Source organism: Saccostrea cucullata, unplaced genomic scaffold, assembly GCF_032062105.1.
Source record: "Saccostrea cucullata isolate Sc308-1 unplaced genomic scaffold, CSIRO_AGI_Scuc_v1 ctg4254, whole genome shotgun sequence".
In the NCBI taxonomy this organism is placed as follows: Eukaryota; Metazoa; Mollusca; class Bivalvia; order Ostreida; family Ostreidae; genus Saccostrea; species Saccostrea cuccullata.
Genome location: NW_026938965.1, coordinates 64,603 through 83,521, shown reverse-complemented (window position 1 = coordinate 83,521; position 18,919 = coordinate 64,603). Strand labels below are relative to the sequence as shown.

The window sequence follows — 18,919 nt, the reverse complement described above, 5'->3', positions numbered from 1 at the left end:
CTTGCATTTCTTGAATTTCTAGTTTCTTTTTTTGTTAATGGGTAGGGGTTTATGCTGGCATTGATCCTGTTTCCAAAAGCAGCTCGCCATGTTTCTGTGAGAGTCCAAAGAGATCAGCTAGAACCTGAAAATAAAGGTAAGATACAAGCTCTGCAAACTCCTTCTAATCTATGAAAATATGTTAGCCTTTTTTCATTTATTAAGATTTTATTACTATTTTTTTTATCCCTCATGATTTGTTATCTTTACAGACAGACTGCCATCAATTTTGTTTCTTTGACAGCAGACAAATATGCTTCAACAATAGTGCAGAGATTAAGGTTTGGGCTGCAAGTGATGTCCGACACACTAAAGAGCAATAACTCACAGAATTCAATTGTTATCAGTTATCAAGTGATGGACACACTAAACAGCTTACCTCACAGAATTCAATGAACTGTGCCAAGTACATTGTTATAATAAAGTGATGGACAGTTGGACACACTTAATATCTTAACTTGTAGGATTCAATGCACTGTGCTGAGTATAACTCTTATCAACACAGTGATGGACACACTAAACAGCTTAACTAACAAAGTTTAATGGATATTGCTTGAGTACGTTGTTATTACAAAATGATGGACACAGTAAATAGCTTGACTCCAGAATTCAGTGGACCCTGCTGAGTACATAACTCATAAAGGATAACTCCTGACATATTCACAGCAGATCACTCAAAGTTAACTGTTAAATTTGTAATAAGGCATTTGGAGAAAGCTCAGAGTGCTACTACATTATTGTACATCTTTTCATATACTAAGTTATTTTTTCTGAATGTTTTTTGTATCTGTATATTATATTTTTAAATAAAAAAAAATTCTTAAAGACTCGATTTTAAAACAAAAATATCAAGAGAGGTAAATCAGAGATTATCGGAATATCTAAGCTTAAGAGAAAGGGAGGTAATTTTTAGCTCACCTGAGCCGAAGGCTCAAGTGAGCTTTTCTGATCACATTTTGTCCGTCGTCTGTCCGTCCGTCTAGCTGTCCATCCGTCTGTCCGTCCGTCTGTAAACTTTTCACATTTTCGACTTCTTTCAAGAACCACTGGGCCAATTTTGACCAAACTTGATACAAAGCATCCTTGGGTGAAGGGGAATATAAATTGTTAAAATGAAGGGCCATGTCCTCTCAAAAGGGGAGATAATCAAGAAAAGATAAAAATAGGGTTGGGTCATTAAAAAATCTTCTCAAGAACCACTGGGCCACTAAAGCTAAAACTTATGTGGAAGCATCCTGGGGTAGTGTAGATTCTAAATTGTTCAAATCATGACCCCGGGGGGTAGGGCGGGGCCACAATGGGGAATCAAAGTTTTACATAGAAATATATAGGAAAAATATTTTAAATATTCTTTTCAAGAACCACTGGGCCAGAAAAGTTGAAACTTAGGTGGAAGCATCCTAGGGTTGTGTAGATTCTAAATTGTTCAAATCATGACCCCCCCCCCCCCCCCCCCCCCCGGGGTAGGCGGGGGCGACAATGGGGAAAGTTTTACATAGAAATATAAAGGAAAAATCTTTAAAAATCTTCTCAAGAACCACCTGGTCAGTAAAGCTGAAACTAATGTGGAAGCATACTGGGGTAGTGTAGATTTTAAATTGACCCCCAGGGGTAGGGCGGGGCTACAATGGGGAATCAATGTTTTACATAGAAATATATAGGAAAAATCTTTGAAAATCTTCTTCTCAAGAACCACTGGGCCAGAAAATCTGAAACTTATGTGGAAGCATACTGGGGTAGTGTAGATTCTAAATTGTTCTAATCATGACCCCCGGGGGGTAGGGCGGGGCCACAATGGGGAATCAAAGTTTTATTTAGAAATATATAGGAAAAATCTTTTAAAAATCTTCTCAAGAACCACTGGGCCAGAAATGCTGAAACTTATGTGGAAGCATTCTGGGGTAGTGTAGATTCTAAATTGTTCTAATCATGACTCCCGGGGGTAGGGTGGGGCCACAATTGCCCATCAAAGTTTTACATTGGAGTACATAGGAAAAATCTGTGAAAATCTTCTCAAGAACCACTGGGCCAGAAAAGCTGAAACTTATGTGGAAGCATACTGGGGTAGTGTAGATTTCAAACTGTTTAAATTATGATTAGTGGGTAGGGTGGGGTCACAATATGTATTACATGGGGGAAATCTGGTAAAGAACAGAATGGCCAAAGCTTCTCAGGTGAGCGATGTGGCCCATGGGCCTCTTGTTTAAAATAGGGGAAAGCCAAGAAAATTACCGTAAGTGGTAATGTACAGTGGTCAATGTCTGTTGTGACGCTATATTTATGATTTGAAGTTTGACGAGAGTAAATTTTGATGAGAAAAGAAAAATAGTCAATATAATAAAAATTAGCACATCGTCAAAATTTCCACGTTTACAGTATTTAAAGAATATTTTAGAAACACACAGTCAGTAATATTTGGAAGTATACTGTGAAAAAAATCTCGAAACAGTGCACCTTTTTGCAATGGGTGGCACTGTAGCTCTCTGATCATCCATTTCACTTTTTAGCTTACCTGAGCCGAAGGCTCAAGTGAGCTTTTCTGATCACATTTTGTCCGTCGTCTGTCTGTACGTCCGTCTGTAAACTTTTCACATTTTCGACTTCTTCTCAACAACCAATGAACCAATTTTAACCAAACTTGATACAAAGCATCCTTGAATGAAGGGGAGGTTAAATTGTTAAAATGAAGGGCCAAGTCCCCTCACAAGGGGAGATTATCAAGAAAAGACAAAAATAGGGTGGTGTCACTAAAAAATCTTCTTCTCAAGAACCACTGGGCCATGAAAGCTGAAACTTATGTGGAAGCATCCTTGGGTAGTGTAGATATTAAATTGTTAAAATCATGACCCCCGGGGGTAGGGCGGGGCCACAATAGGGAATCCAGCAAGGGACTATAGGACTAGGACTATAGCAAGAGGGGGAATCTGGTAAAGAACTGCATCACCAAAGTTACTCAGGTGAGCGATGTGGCCCATGGGCCTTTTGTTTCAGACAAGCGAGCTACAGATGTGCAGCTACTCCAGTTTATGCATCTTGTATAGTTTTAATGACTACGATAATAACTAAGATGGACACCTGAATGATACTGAGCATCAAATATCGTATCACAGAAATTTAAGCTACACACAAGTTTAGCAATTCACTCCAAAAAATTGGCATATACATGTACATGTATTTTTAGAAAGAAGAAATTTTTGCAATTTTTATAATATCAAGTGAGAAAGAGTTTTAACAACTGAAATGGAATAAATTGTTGGCAATATTCAATTCTAGACATCTCAGAACCCTTGCTACACATGTACCGGTAAATGAACCAAAATTGAATCCTTGCTAAAATTTCTGCTCATATGGTATGCATGATCCCTTTCACTATTGGCTAAGCTAGCATGTCATTCAGGGTGTTCCTATGAATACATGAATAGCTCTCTACATACCAGCTACATTCTTGACTACACCCCTTGTTCTGTCACAAATACAACAGAGCTTGCAATTTAACTCTTAAACAGTAACAAAATCCAATTCAAACCTAGGATTTTAATGTAAAACAATGTATACAATGTTCTCTGCTTAAGACAATGTTATTTTTATGATTACAAATTCCTAAGATGTCAGTGTTCTCCATACAAGCCACCATTTCACCACTGAACTTGTCCCAGATATGTAGAGAACCAGACTTATTCACTGCTGCTATGTAATCATCCATGTGGAAGGCTCTACTGCATCTGAAAATGGAGAATAAATGCAAGTGAGAGTGTCACATGCTATGAGATGCATATGTTATATAGCAATATTTTTATTTTTCTGAAGAGCTTAATTGCCATATGCTAAATTATTTCACCTACTCAAAGAAATGATTTAACAAGAGCCCCATGGGCCAGATCGCTCACCTGAGCACTGTGGCTAGGAAAAAGTAGAAATTGGTTTGTAATTAAATAGTTTAAATCCAAAAGTAGTCCAATGTCCAATCATGGCTTTGCTATTCTTGATAAGATGATTTTTACAGAATTTTCCTATATATGTCTATGTAAAACTTTGGTCATTGTAGCCCCGCCCTACCCCCGAGGGTCATGATTTGAACAAACTTGAATCTACACTACCTGAGGATGCTTCCACATGAGTTTCATCTTACCTGGCACAGTGGTTCTTGAGAAGAAGATTTTTAAAACATACCACCAAATTTTCATTAATTCCCAATTATCTCCCCTTGAACGAGGACGAGCCCTTCATTTGAACAAACTTGAATCCCCTTCACCCAAGGATACTTTGTGGCAAGTTTGGTTGAAATTGGCCCAGCGGTTCTTAAGAAGAAGATGAAAATGTGAAAAGTTTACAACAACGACGAGAGACAACGGACAAATTGGGATCAGAAAAGCTCACTTGAGCCTTTGGCTCAGGTGAGCTAATAATATTCAGCTGGTCAAATTGAATTAGAACATTTTGTTTCAGTTTTTGTGAAAAAAATAATAAGTTTATCAACCTGTTCCAAAAATTCTATGGAGTAATTTTTTTTTTTTTGAAATCCTGTTTCAAAAATTCTATGGAGTAATTTTTTTTTTTGAAATGGGAGGAAGAAATAAAGTATGAATGACTATGATTGCAGATGTACCAAGAACTGCATGTACAAATCCAAAATCAAGAGAAACTTACCCTCTCCACTTTTTGCTGTTCAGTGGAAATAGGACTTTGGTTTGACAGTTTGTGGGGTTCACCAGCATTATACAGCCCGCCAGGAAACAGTCAGAACTAGCCATCAGAGGGCAGAATAGATACCCCTGTATAAAAAAAAATACAGGATTAATTACTTCTGTGGTAGTTAATTATCTAATGTACTGATAAAAGCATTGATGAGTGTATTTTCCATGGTAGAACCTCAGACTATTGATTGAATAAATTCAGCTCTACGTCCCAGGAAGATTATTTTACTCTCAGGCATTATCAAGACAAAATCAACTGACCTTGGATGTACATCTCAAAGTCAAATATCAATATCTTTATTACCATGAATATGTCACATTGTCAGATCTGGAAGTCCCAGAATATAGGAAACTCATTTGTCTATTTTTTTTTTTAGCCTAATCAAGTTTAAAATAATGAGGTACGAGTGTATGGTAACAATTGAAACATACACTTTTTAAAAATAATTAACAAACCAATGCCGAGTTTGAAAATTTTTGCCTTACTTTTTCTTGAAGCACAGCAACAAGGTGTGAGGGATGGGGCCAGAACACAGCCAAGTTTACTGTTAAAACAAGAGCTCCCAATTCGTGATTCCTGTAAAAAAAAGAATTGTGAAAATTAAAAATTCATGAAATATTTCAATTTCTTAAAAATAAAATAAAAGCTGCATATTTCTCAATGAATCTTTAATAAATATCTACTGTAGATGTATTTTTATCCACCGGGTCATAATTCCGCGGAATCTCAATTTCTGTTTAATCCGCACATAGATTATTACGCGGATTTTCTAGACTGTCACTATATGCCTTACATTTATATTAAGAATGCTTGGACAAATTTCCGCGGAAAATTTGTGACCGCTTACATAGCGTAAATTAATACCACGCAGAAAAATGTACTTCTACAGTATTTGTATTTTTTTTTATCAATTACACTCTGTAAAATTACTGCAACACATTACTCATTCTTAGACTGTTTTATTCTGCTTTCAGATTCTGCTTTCAGAATGAAACAACAGAGCTGCCAACATTCTGAAATGACAAACAGTAAGGCGGGGTCCGGCGACCGCTTAGGCCCCAAGCCGCTGAAGATACTTTTGTAAATGGACATGTAATCAGAGCAATTTGAGGCATGTTTCTATTTTGTTTACTTTGAAACATTGACATTAATACGATCGGCCTTCTAAAACCGAGACAACAAGATAACAAAAGAAGCAAGCGATGTATGGATTATGAATATTTAATTATAATAGTAGAAATTGTAGACGACCAGCTATGAAATTTCCGGTATTATAAACTTTGATTGAGAAAAACCAAAAATCGGAAGAATATAGAAAGAAATCATAAGGCGTATTTTAGGTGCTAATTTCGTAAGATTAAGCCAAAATCGTAAGGGTTGGCAGCTCTGAAACAACCAATATCTTACATAAAAGAAACAAAACATTACTTGAAGGTAAAATCTGAGAGTACAAACCAAATATGAAGAAGACCCTCTTTAGTATACCCAGCTACTGCTTGTTGCTGCCCTTGGATGCCACACACAGTGTCCAGGACACCAGATGTTTCCTCCAGATTTATGGTTCTTGACAAAGTCTTTACCTCCAAGTCCATGATGTATTTTGATAATTTTATTGTGTTGGGAGAGTCAGATTGAGAAATAACAACCTCATTAAATTTCACAGCACATATTTGAATCCTGAAAAAGAAAACAGTCTGCTTTCAGTGGAATTACTAATTTGCACGGATGTTGAATTATCATTGTTCTTGGGGTATGAAAAGACACCCTAATTCATGTCTGCTATGACACTTAAAAAAATTATATATGCACTACTCACCTACTAAAAGATATTTTTGATATACCTTAGGTATAAAATGTGAAATAAATGATAATTAGAATTTAAAAGGATTGAAAATAAAAGATAGTCTGATAGAGTTAAACATACTGATGAGAGGGAGTTGAAATGTCGGTAATTTCAAACAAAGGGAAGGCTTGGTCCTCCTGGAAAACTGCACAATGTAACTGGGTCGAATTAGAGCTTCCTAAAACGGCTGCGAATCGGATTTCTGATGACTTTGGAAGCATGAGGTCTCCTGCTAATGCTGTTTGATCCTACAATTACAATAAATTTAACTTACTAGTGTTTTTAGATTAGAACTACTCTAGAAGAAACGCTTCATTTGGTCATAATGAATTGAATGAAAACAGCAAAACATTTTTTTTTAATATACAGTAATCATTTTCAAGAATTTTTTTGCAGCACAATCAACTGTAGACTTGAGAAACTGATACTGAATTTCTCTGAAATCAGTAATAAAATAAATTTGACTTGCAATTACCTCAGGGAAACTCCACTTTTGCAGACAGGTAAACTGTTCACACTGTAAAGCCCAGACAGATATAGATTTCTTACACAGACAAACTATCACCTCTGTCTTCTTCTTGTTTAAAGGGAAAACTGCAATATGACTTTGTATCACTGTGTCATCTATGGAAAACTGAAAAGAAAATGCATCTATTCAATACAATAAAAAAGATTATGTTTACACCCCTTACATTACACCAATACCTGGTGATTTATATAATAATCAGATGAAGGTAAAGAAAAAATAAATAAGTGTAAAATTACTCTTTATTTTGATACCTGTATAGCCATCTTTTCTCTCAGGATGTCTCCAAAGTTTTCATCATCACTCTCAGTTTGTATATCAGAACCAAGACTGCTATTCAGGTCATTTTCTGTCTGGCCATTTTCTTTACCATCTTGTGACACTGCAATATTTTTTGTTTCCTGGGGTTCTGAACAAATTGGTTCATCATAAGTCTTTGAGGTTTCTTCACTTTTATTTTTTTCTGATTTGTTTAGCTCAACTTCAGCATGTATTTCTAAATTTGAATAAGACTCATCGGTAGCAGTTTCCTTTTCAGAATCCTTGAGGACTACCTCTGTAATATCATTCAAGTTTGAATGATGTTCCTCTCTGCTTTTTGGAGAAGATTTTGATTCCTCAAAATGATCACCTAAAGATGCTTTTTCACTAAGAACTTTAACATCTTGTTGCTCTGTCCTTTGTGACAAAGTGTCTTCTTTACCTTGATCTTCACCATTTTCAATTAAAGTTTGCTTGAAATCTACAAGAACAGAAGATGCTGTTTGTTCTGTATCATGCAGCATTTCTTCTTTTATGGAAATTTCTTTGTCCTGGTCTACCTTTTTAATCATTTTACCTTCCTGATCATCAACAGAGGAAAAAACTGCTCCATCACTTAATCTATCTAAAACTTTTGCTTCCATAAGATCTCCAAATGTGTGTGTTGGCAATACAAAATCCTTATCCTTTTGCTCTCTCTTGGCATCATCAATAATGAACTGGAAAACAGACGACAGAAGAATGGGTTGACAGGACCGAGAACGTCTAGTCTTCCTCTTCTCTATAGGACTACACAATCCTAAACTCTCCTGGACCAACATTAGAGTTTCTAATTCCTGGCTCTCCTGGGATTCAGAGGAATTCCTGATACTGACAGGAAGTAGCGACTTCTTGGTCTGAGCAGGGAGTGAAGCTCTTCGACCTTTAGCAGGTCTTCCTCGTTTTCTTTTAGTTTTGATTTTTTCACAGCCGTCAAAGGATGAGGGAAATAGATCCATAGATGATTCACTCTCAGATGGTTTGAGCTTTTCTGCTGACTTCATGCCATTGGAAAGCTTGTTTATTTCCAAACTGTCCTTCTGCTTTTCCCTGGTATCAGTATCTTTATTTTTAACCATGTCTTCATCATCATCATCATCAGGAATATTAATACATTTGATGATTCCTTCTGATGGAAGTGTCCCTTCCACTTGTAGCTTACTTTTGTTGCTAGAAAATGTGTTTGGACTCAAAGTTTTTCTTCGCCTTGCTTTAAGAGACAAAGTTTTCTTTCCATTTCCTGATGATTCTGAAGATGAAGGAAGATTTCGTGAGGAAGCACTTTGTTCTGAGTCTCCACAGGGTCCAACAATTACATCATCTTCCCCACTTCTTTTTGAGGTCTTGCTATCACATGTAATAAAATCACCTTTGTCTGAATTTTCTGATAAAACTGATGTTTTGATGGATAATTTTTCATCACTAGCAATGCTCTTTGTTGATTTATCTGTTTTTGGGGGTGATTCTATGTCTGTTTTCGAGCTAGTTACGCTCTTTGAGGTACTGTCCTGATCATTTGGGGTAGCAATTCTTTCTGGCTCCTTCATTTGATTTTTGAAATCTTCCTGGTCCGTCTCTTTGCTACGTAGAATCTCTTGTTTTTGTAGTATCTGTTTAACATGTGCCTTGGCTTTAGACTTTCGAACAGATTTCTGAAATGTTATTTTTTCAAGTATATAAATGTTCCCATATGCACGATCTTGATTATTTTGAGTTCATAATCGAAGTTCAACTGTACAATCAACAAACTGTTAATGGGAAAAGGTCATTGAAAGCTAAATTTGCAACATATAATTATGCATATAACTTTTAACAGGGTAGATCATAATTGAGGAATTTATATATTCAACTCACTTCCAGTTTCTTTTGTTTTCTGGCATATTCTTTCTTCATCTGTGCTAGCCTTTTAAGCATCTAAATATAAAGAAAAAAAATTCTGATGAAATATTAAAAGATAATATTACTCTATATCATAAATGAACATAATAAAAGAACATCAATCAAGATAAGACAGCACCAGGCAGAATCTACATGTAGCTTAAATTAGTAGAATTTACTTGCATAAAATGACTTGCACGAACTCATAAGAACAAGATAAAAATATCTTTTTCAATCAAATACAATGTCTAAAAGAGTCAAAGACCTATATTCTCATACCTAACTCATCTGTCAGACAACATTGAAACATAAATGAATAAAATGCCCATAATTTTCAATAAGAACTTGGAATTGTCATCAATATTTTTATTTTCTACATCTTACAGTCTTGTATTCAAATAGAAATATATATAATTTGATCAATTTACGTTTTCTTGATCCTCTTCCATGGCTGTTATTGAGAGAATTTTCTTCGCACCTCTGATTTTGATCAAAGTGAAAGTAGTCAAAAAGCCCGCCAACTTCCTTTCACTTTGAGCACAGGCGCACTGAGACTTCCGGTCTGCGCAAAATATTGATGTGATCTATGTTTACATGTTATTAACGTAATTTTCACCACATATGTGATAAATTTGCAGTATGTAGTTCCAGAAGATACATATATTTGCAGACTTTTACAATGTAGACTTGGAATTTCTTTTCGTTAGCCGAAAAAGTTGTAGAACTAGAAAACAATGTTGTGATAATGTGCTCTTTGCAAAACGGGATCGGATCACTGAAGCCTTATGACTACTTGCTTAAGTTTCTGCTAGTAGGGGACAGTGATGTTGGAAAAGAAGAGCTGCTTAGTGGAATGGAGGATGGGGCCACAGAGTCCCCATACCCCAGTACTGACGGTAATACGGGGTTTGGTTTGAAGTAATCATGTTAGGCCAAAATAAAATATACTCTTGTTTCCTGTCCCCTGACCAAAAAAATTAGGGTCGGTAGGTATTTTATTTTGATTTTATTTTCAAAATTTAATGAATGCAGAACATATAGCATGTAATAACTGTAATAACAAGAAAATGATATGTTAACAGTTTCAAAGCAAGTTTGTTAATCAAGATTTATAAAGTAAAGGTAACCTGTACACTTGTGATGTATTAATTCTGTAAATATCATTGGTCAACTTCAGTATTTTAGAAAAATAGTTATCCAAAAAATGAAAATGTAATAAAAACTTTTAGGGTCGGAGGGTTAAATGTAGGGTAGGTCGGGTGACAGGAAACAGGAGTATTTTTTATTTTGGCCTTAACACAACCATGCATGCTGTCTGTCTGCATCAGCCGTGCATCCTTTCAACATAAACTTGATTGATCATGTAATCCGCTCCTAGATGCTGTATACATGAACACAGACCCTAGATTCATGTCCTGTTATTATTTATACTGAAGTTTATAGTGCTAAAGGTTATTGCACAGCATCTAGAATATTCTTGTCTCATTTATCCATTAATCGCATGTAACAAAGACACTGGTTGTACATTGGGAATACTATGTAACAGGAAAGAGAAAAATGTATTGCTGGATTAGGAAATTTACCTGGAACCTTAATTTTAAATCATTAGTCAGGATATCTAGTGACTGAGTTACTAGGGCAGGCCAATATTTAATCCTCAATCCAAACTAATATATAATATCCCTCCCTCTTGAAATTGTCTTTGCTGTTAAAGACATCCTATAATATTTGTTTTCGCCATGGCAGGACTTTCACCTGCAAGGCCATGGGTAATCAATCATGCAACCAAAGGAGAAAATGTTTGGTTGGACCAGGAATCGAACCCGAGACCCCTATATCACAAGTGCAGGTGCTCTACTTGCTGTTCTACCCAGGCCAGTATCCACAGCCCTAACCTTACAACTTAAGATAACAAAACCATTGCAAGAATTAAATCTGGTTTCAATATTTTGACTGATTCCTATTTTGAAAATTCTTAATGTCTTGTCCATGTTAAGTTTAATAGTTTATCGTTACACATCTCCAAAGATGATGGAAGACATTACTCTCTAATATATACCGAGGATGTACCCCAAAGCAACACCGAAGGGGTAAATTAAATCATATTCTGTGATCACTGATTGTTTCTATAAGCAATAAATCCAAATTTTTCCCACACTAGAGATATTTTGTATATTTTTGTTTCATTACATATGTATTACCCATGGGTAGAAAGAACATTTCTTTAAGTCAGCTATAGATGATTATCAAATGTGTCTGTCCAGTGGTGTCTGTCTGCTAAAACTCTGACTCCTGGTTCACACAGAAGGAGCATATGAATAGTTGGGTATTCAGTAATCTGTATGCCAGTGTATGACTGTTAAGTTAAGGTTTCTCGAATAAGTGTGAAATACATAATGTGTCAGAGAGGAACAATTTTAATTCTTTTTAAACATAATCGTTATATCCATTAAGAAATATATCCATTAGGGGATATAAAATCAATTCACTGCAGGGGTAGAAACTCCCTAAAATTACAACTCGCAAATAATTGCGAGTTCCAAAAATATGAACTCGCAATTTCAAAAGACAACTCGCAATTTTAAAATGAAAGCTTTCTAGAAATAAATCACCATCCATCCATTAAAAAAAATCAATTTTCCAACATGAGGTTTAACAAAAATTATGTTTGTTTCCTGTAACATTCCCCCAAAAATCATTGTTCAGAAGGACAAGATTTTTTTCCTTATGACTAATAGAGCCAAACATCCCCGGACTGAATAAACCAGGTGTTATATTTACAGTGGACACCTAACATGACAACCAACATGACTGCCTATCCGCAAAAAAACAAACTTCAAAAGTTGGGGGGGGGGGGGGGGAATTATTGTTACAATAATACATTAAGCTTATTCTTTATATTTAAGGTAAATGTTAACTAGGTTGACATATTTTATATCTCAAGTTAAGCTACAATTAATATTCTTTTTTTTTTTAAATAAATGGATTCCGAATCAGCTGATTGATCAAACCACGCAGATTGGGAGAAAAATAATCTACCTGGAGGTAATTTGAATAGATCGGTCTTTTTTTAGGCCTGGTTGTTGGATATGGGTTTAAAAATGGGGGATGTCAGAAAAATTTTTCCCTTGGTGAAATTTACAGTGAAAAAAATCAACTCGCAAAAATTTGCGAGTTACAATTTTTTTAACTCGCAATTTGGAAATTCTAACTCGCATTTTGCGAGTTGTATATAGTGAATTTCGAACCCTGCACTGTAAGCATCAGTTAGTTAGAAGCATGTTTTACTGTACTGGAAAGAGGCCCTGAAACACCATTGATATATCCAGGTATCTTTCCTATGAACTTACCTTGCCAATTATTACATAAGTTGTTATTATTATTTATGTATTTTAATACTTCATTATGATAAACTTGGATTTTACTCATGTTCATGAATATATTTATTTGTGATTTTTTATGTGTTGATAAAAGGTGATCATAAATTTAGCACAATATCTTTGAAAATCAAGTGTTTCACAAAATCAAACTTAAAATGCAGATTTAAGTAAAAAAAACTAATTTCAGGTCTCATCTTCTCAAAAACAATATGCATGATATAGAAAAGAATTTAATTTTTTGCATAGATGTATGTGTACATCAGATTTTTTTTTTTACATCCGAATGATGTGTTGATTCAACATTGAAAAAATCATAGCAGCCTTTGCACTAGTTTAGATTCTAATCCATAGCATGAAGTCAATTTTCTTTTTTTTTTTTTTAATCATAGAAGGCATTTTTTTTTTTTTAAATCTGTATAATTATTAAGAACAGCAAGGCCATAGTGACTGATGTGAGATTTTTGGCCCATGGGCCTCTTGAAGTTTACATTTCCATGTAAGTTATTTTATCAAATAAAACTATATATTGTGAAATCACTAATTTTCATGGGGGTTTAATTTTCGTTGTTTTTGAGGCAAGGAGAGACCCACGAATTTATGACCACCATGAAATGTAAAATTTAATATGCATAACAAACTGTACTTCTAAAACATTATCCATCCATGAAATCAAATTATCTAATCCCCCAAAACCAAGATTTTTCCTCAAACATCGAAAATTTGATCCCGCAAAAATATATGATTTCACAGTAACATGTATCATGATGATGATTTACTTGTTGAGTGTGTGAATTTGATTTAGCTTTCTCTTTTCTTTGAAGGCATTGACTACAAAACAACCACCATTTTGCTAGATGGGAAAAGGGTGAAACTACAATTGTGGTATGAATACTTCTTTTAAAGTAATATTTGTGAAATAATTAAGTAACAATCACCTGTAATTTATTGTATTTCATTTTGACTAGTTGTTTCATTCTGAATGTAGAAGAGTTTTGCATATAAGTTATTTCAAAACTAATTAATTTGCTTGTAATTTCTTTAAACATTCTGCAGGAACTTGTAGAAAACACTTATTTAATGAGGATAAGTTTAAACTGTATAAGATGTATGTATTTCAGGGATACATCGGGACAGGGGCGATTTTGTACTATATTTAGATCCTATTCAAGGGGAGCTCAGGTAACTTTATATTAATTAATACATGTACATTGTAATTTGCACTAACCATGCAGTGTACATGTACATGAAGTTTGCCTATTTTTAAATATTAAATTAAATACACAGGTCAACATAGTACATAATCATATCATGATAAAAAAAAACAACTGTGCTGTTCAAAGTACACCTTATAGGAAATAATTGTTGCTGTATGAACAAGTGTTGATTAAAAATTATATAATATGTACATGTATTAATATTAATCATAGCTTACTTATTACCTTGAGAGATTTTTAAATGATGTTTAATTTATCTTTTATCAGGGCATTCTTCTAGTTTATGACATTACAAATAAATGGTCCTTTGATGGAATAGCCAGATGGATCAAAGAAATTGATGAGGTAATAATGATAACTAGCAAGAGACTAATTGTTGTTTGAAAGTATATGCATCAACATTCTTGATAAGGGTGTAAAAATAGTCTGCAAGTTAATTCTTTTCCCCATACTGAATTGTATATAATTACAGAATGCATTACAATTTCAAATACATGTAAATATTTACCTTTTTAATATGTCTTAGTTTTTTTTTTTCCTTGTTATTTAAGTTATACCACGAAAAATCTATACGGTTTATAGGCATAGAGACAAGAATTCTATCCCTATTAATGTAATATACCAACATATTATAAATATAACTTCCTTAATTTTATGCATGTAGCATGCACCAGGTGTTCCCAAAATCTTGGTGGGAAATCGTCTTCATATGGCGTACAAGCGACAAGTCAGTGAGCAGATGGCTGAGTCCTATGCACTGAAGAACGACATGGCCTTCTTTGAAGTCAGTCCACTGTGTGACTTCAACGTGACGGAATCGTTCGCAGAATTATCCAGAGTGGCATTAAAACGCAATGGAATGAGAAGGACATGGGGCACTGATAAAGGTAAAATTAATATTAGAGAAAGATTAAATTAAAAATTTGCCTGTTTTGTAGACTTTTCCAAAGCCTTTGACACTGTTAGGAGATCAGCACTTTTATATAAGATTAATGAAAAAGGCATTGGTGGTAATTTTTTGAAACTCCTATACAATATGTATACAAATACCTATTACTCCTGTAAGAAAGACAATCAAATGAGTGAAGAATTTTTAGCAAATAGAGGAGTGAAACAAGGTGATAATCTGAGTCCAACACTTTTTAATATTTTTATTGATGATTTTGTAAAATATTTCAATACTACAGCCACAGATCCAACATATTTAGAATTAATGCCTATCAACCACATGTTTTTTGCTGATGATCTTATTCTTGTATCTGAGACACCTAGTGGTTTACAGAAATGTATAGATATTTTAGGTAAATATTGTCATGATTGGAAATTGTGTGTGAACATGGAAAAAACAAATGTTATGATTTTTTCTCAAAGTACAAATTGTGAAAATGAGTATTGGTTTTACTATCATCATAGCCGTATAGAAATAACAAATCAGTATAAATATTTGGGACTAGTGTTTAAATCTGATGGAAAAATGAAATTCTCAGCAGAACAACTGTCAGAAAGAGCTAGAAAAGCTTATTATGCTATAAAGACCAATTTTCCAGCTAATACAAATTTTCCTGTAAAGACAATGCTTAAACTTTATAGATCTATGATTACTCCAATCTTAACTTATGGTTCTGAAATCTGGATAGCAGACTACAAATGTGATTTATTATCCTCAGATCACTTTCCATTTGAAAAAATACAACAACAGATTTTTAAAGACATTTTAGGTGTTCATAGAAAATAATCTAATATTGCTGTTCTATATGAGTTGGGACAGTTCCCACTATTTTATTTGTGTTATGAAAATATGTATAAATTTTATTTAAGACTGAAAATCTTAGAGAGAGAAAATGATTATAATGACCAGTTAGTGGTGTCTGCATTTAAGGAAGATAAAACACTGGGATCTAGAATATCTTGGCAAAGAAAGCTTTATACTCTACAACAGAAATTGTTATTACCCTCATTGGACATATCACATAAAACTTTAAAATATAAATTAGAAGAACATTATAGAAACAAGATCAGTGAACAATTAAAGAACATTTCTAAATCAAATTCTGGGAAATTAACTTTTTATAGTAATATAATTGATTTAAATGAATATAAATTACAGAACTATCTAGAATTACCATTGAAGAAATCTGAAAGAACAATCCTAACAAAACTAAGAATTAGTGCTCATACCCTACATATCGAAATGGGGAGATACTCAAGACCACCTATTCCTAGAGAAAAACGTGTATGTCAGTTTTGTAAATTTTTTATTGAAAATGAAAACCATTTTGTACTTTATTGTCCTAGTTATGATCAATGTAGATTACAATATTACGATATATTCAATGCACAATGTTACATGAAGGAAAACCCTATTATTGACATTATCAATCCTACAAGTATTAGAACTGCTAGGAGAGTTTGTAACTTTTTGAAAAAGTGCTTTGATATTAGGAAAGAAAACCTTCAACAAACCTGATATGCTTTCTTTGATATTTTATTTTATGTATGTTAATTGTTGTATTCATGACTATATGCCAATGTATGATGGTGTTGTCAATAAATGAATTGAATTGAATTGAAAAATGGAAAAAGAGAGGCAAAATGACTAATCTGGTCTTGAAAGGTTTAAAACCTGTAGTGAAGATTATCTGTACATACATGTATATGCTACTATAGAAATTGGATTGATAAAAGAAAATTACAGATGAAGATTTGTGAACATTTTAAGTAGCTAAAACTACAATAATTTCAGCCTTTGTTTTGAGAGCAATTTATTGTTTTTCTTACATTTCATTGTTTGCATATTTTAATTTTAATTTCTCTCAACAAATAAGTGACCACAATCAAAAAATATATGTATTTTATTCAAAGCTATTTGTCCAATTAAAATGAAGATTTTATCAAGAACCACTTTCCCAGTAAATTGTAAGATTTTGAAAACCACCAAAACTGGTCCAACAAATTAGACTTAGTTCAAGAATATGAATACTAATGTGTTATTTGTTATTGGGTACAGGATGTTAATACTTATGCTCAATAATTGATGCTGTACATATTTCCATTTATCAGGTACAATTCATTGTATCATGTTAATGCTGTAAGGTGACCACCATATTTTGACAATCAGACATAGTTCGTATTTTTCCATATTTTGTGTGTAATCTTTGTCTTTTTATTTTTTTCAGTCCTGACACTGAAGGAGATAGCCTGCAGGTGTATAGTGGCCAACACTACAATATACGGAATAGACCGGCTTCCTTTACCTCACTCATTGACTTCTCACCTCAAATCTTATGCATTGACAAATAAAACCCGAGTTCGAATGCAGAGTTTTGTTCACCGAAAAATCAAATATCTCAACCCCACGGATACCCCACCCGCGCACTGTCGACAGAGTTGTATCATCAGCTAGCGATGGTGGAATGGCTGCAGGCCGCTGCACACTTCTTCCACGTTGATCTGCATTGGTTTTCAGAGCATCTATTGAATAACTCGACACAGAAGCTTACGATTTTTGTTGTATTTTTGGATTCTGATTTTCAGTGGCATTAATGGATAGTTTATGTTTGCTTCATAATATGAAACATGCATATTAATTTTTTCTCGTATTTTTCTCACTTTCACATGTAGTCATTATTTAAAGGTTATTTAAGGGTGTTTAACATTCCAAGACCTGTGATAAATATCTTTAGGCTCCTGAAACAAAACTTTTTTCTCCTTTGTTTGCAATGTGTTGTGGTGTCAAATATACATGTATGCTGCTTTGTAAACTATTATATATACTAGATTGCTTTAAATGTTAGGATTTTTTTTTTCCTCAATTTAAGTATGAAAAAAGAATTGTTTGTTTGTTTAGAAAGCTTGAAACTTTCATGTGTTAAAATGAATGAGAATATGCCTTGTGTAAAGTGCTAGTCAATGCCAGTGTCACAGTTTGGTGTGTGTTTGTGAGGACTGTGATTTGTGTTCTAGAATTTTTGTCCATTGTAAAGTATTATTGTAGTGATCTCCAGATTTCCTTTTCATGATTTTGTTGAGTTCATGCTAGTAGACTGTACACTTTGGAAACCACAAAGTCAGCTGGAGTGAATCAAGTAGTTTACAATTGTAGGGAAAGAAAAAAAAATGCTTTTGGTGTATCTTCTTTTTGTTCAGTACCTCTATCTTGTATGATATGTATAATTCTGTAAGTGTTGTAAAAATATAAAATAATAAAAATAAAAAACTATTGGTTGCTGCCATTTTAAGCAAATATTGGATAGTATAATTTTTTTTTAAATCCCAGGTGTGAAAATTATCTGATTCACTGAACATTGTTGTGTACATTTGTTTTTGTTCTTTGTTTTTCAAGTAAAAATGTAGAAGTTCATGTAGATTCGTAGAAATGTGGTACACTTAGTAAAACAAGGAGGATCTTGCTACCATGCTGGTTGTGTTTTCTCTATTTATTTGAATTAATTTAAATGATGTATTCAGTGTGTAAATACCAGTTTGTTGTGTTGGTGCTAAAACCAGATTTTGTACTTTTTCATTATATATCATGCTAAGAAAACATAAAAAGTAGTGAATTTATGTAACATTTGGTGCAATTTTTCTACTTTTCCTTATTTAAAAAATAACAAAAACTCATTATTCTTGATGATTTTTGTCCAGTTATCACTTGACATAATTGTCTAGTTTTCCTACGTAATAAATTAAACATATACAAGTTTTTGTATCTGACAATATACAGATGGTGATAAAAATAAAATCGTGTAAAATTCAATTATTATTTTCTGTTTATAGTTTTCTGACTCATGTTCGAAGTTAAGAGGTTATATTTCTTTTTGTCAAAAATTCTGACACCAGACTTGTTGAAAATCAATCTTGGCACAATAGTCCCTCCTTAAAAAGAATTGGAAGATTCTCTAATACTTTTGAGGTCATAAAATTACAGGTCAAGGGTCAAACTGTATATACAGTCAAACTTCGTTATCTCGAACCTGATGAGATTGAGAAAAAACTTCGAGATATTCGAGGTCTCGAGATATCAAAGGCTAAATAGTACTTAAAG

At 33.7% G+C, this 18,919-nt stretch overlaps 2 protein-coding genes across 2 annotated transcripts; one reads left to right on the top strand and one right to left on the bottom strand.

Annotated features, from left to right (window-relative positions):
- Nucleotides 1–3,402: 3,402 nt before the first annotated feature.
- Nucleotides 3,403–9,812, bottom strand: LOC134251951 (uncharacterized). The gene is made up of 9 exons (XM_062734367.1): nucleotides 9,710–9,812; nucleotides 9,258–9,317; nucleotides 7,358–9,055; nucleotides 7,053–7,211; nucleotides 6,659–6,825; nucleotides 6,190–6,411; nucleotides 5,220–5,310; nucleotides 4,687–4,811; nucleotides 3,403–3,761 (listed from the first exon to the last, which is right to left on the bottom strand). Exons 1-9 carry the CDS (start codon nucleotides 9,728–9,730, stop codon nucleotides 3,566–3,568), a joined length of 2,739 nt encoding a protein of 912 aa, XP_062590351.1. The 5' UTR covers nucleotides 9,731–9,812; the 3' UTR covers nucleotides 3,403–3,565.
- A 37-nt stretch (nucleotides 9,813–9,849) lies between these two features.
- Nucleotides 9,850–18,077, top strand: LOC134251952 (ras-related protein Rab-40B-like). Its single transcript, XM_062734368.1, has 6 exons — nucleotides 9,850–10,177; nucleotides 13,483–13,543; nucleotides 13,780–13,840; nucleotides 14,143–14,220; nucleotides 14,540–14,762; nucleotides 17,052–18,077. Exons 1-6 carry the CDS (start codon nucleotides 10,027–10,029, stop codon nucleotides 17,276–17,278), a joined length of 801 nt encoding a protein of 266 aa, XP_062590352.1. The 5' UTR covers nucleotides 9,850–10,026; the 3' UTR covers nucleotides 17,279–18,077.
- Nucleotides 18,078–18,919: the final 842 nt, after the last annotated feature.

Coding starts and splice junctions, on each gene's coding strand:
- LOC134251951 (XM_062734367.1), bottom strand. CDS start 9,730: ATGGAAGAGGATCAAGAAAAC. Junction 5,311..6,189: donor GAGGGTCTTCTTCATATTTG/GTTTGTACTCTC, acceptor TTTTTTTTACAG/GAATCACGAATTGGGAGCTC. Junction 3,762..4,686: donor AACAGCAAAAAGTGGAGAGG/GTAAGTTTCTCT, acceptor CTCCATTTTCAG/ATGCAGTAGAGCCTTCCACA.
- LOC134251952 (XM_062734368.1), top strand. CDS start 10,027: ATGTGCTCTTTGCAAAACGGGATCGGATCACTGAAGCCTTATGACTAC. Junction 13,841..14,142: donor CCTATTCAAGGGGAGCTCAG/GTAACTTTATAT, acceptor ATCTTTTATCAG/GGCATTCTTCTAGTTTATGA. Junction 14,221..14,539: donor GGATCAAAGAAATTGATGAG/GTAATAATGATA, acceptor TTATGCATGTAG/CATGCACCAGGTGTTCCCAA.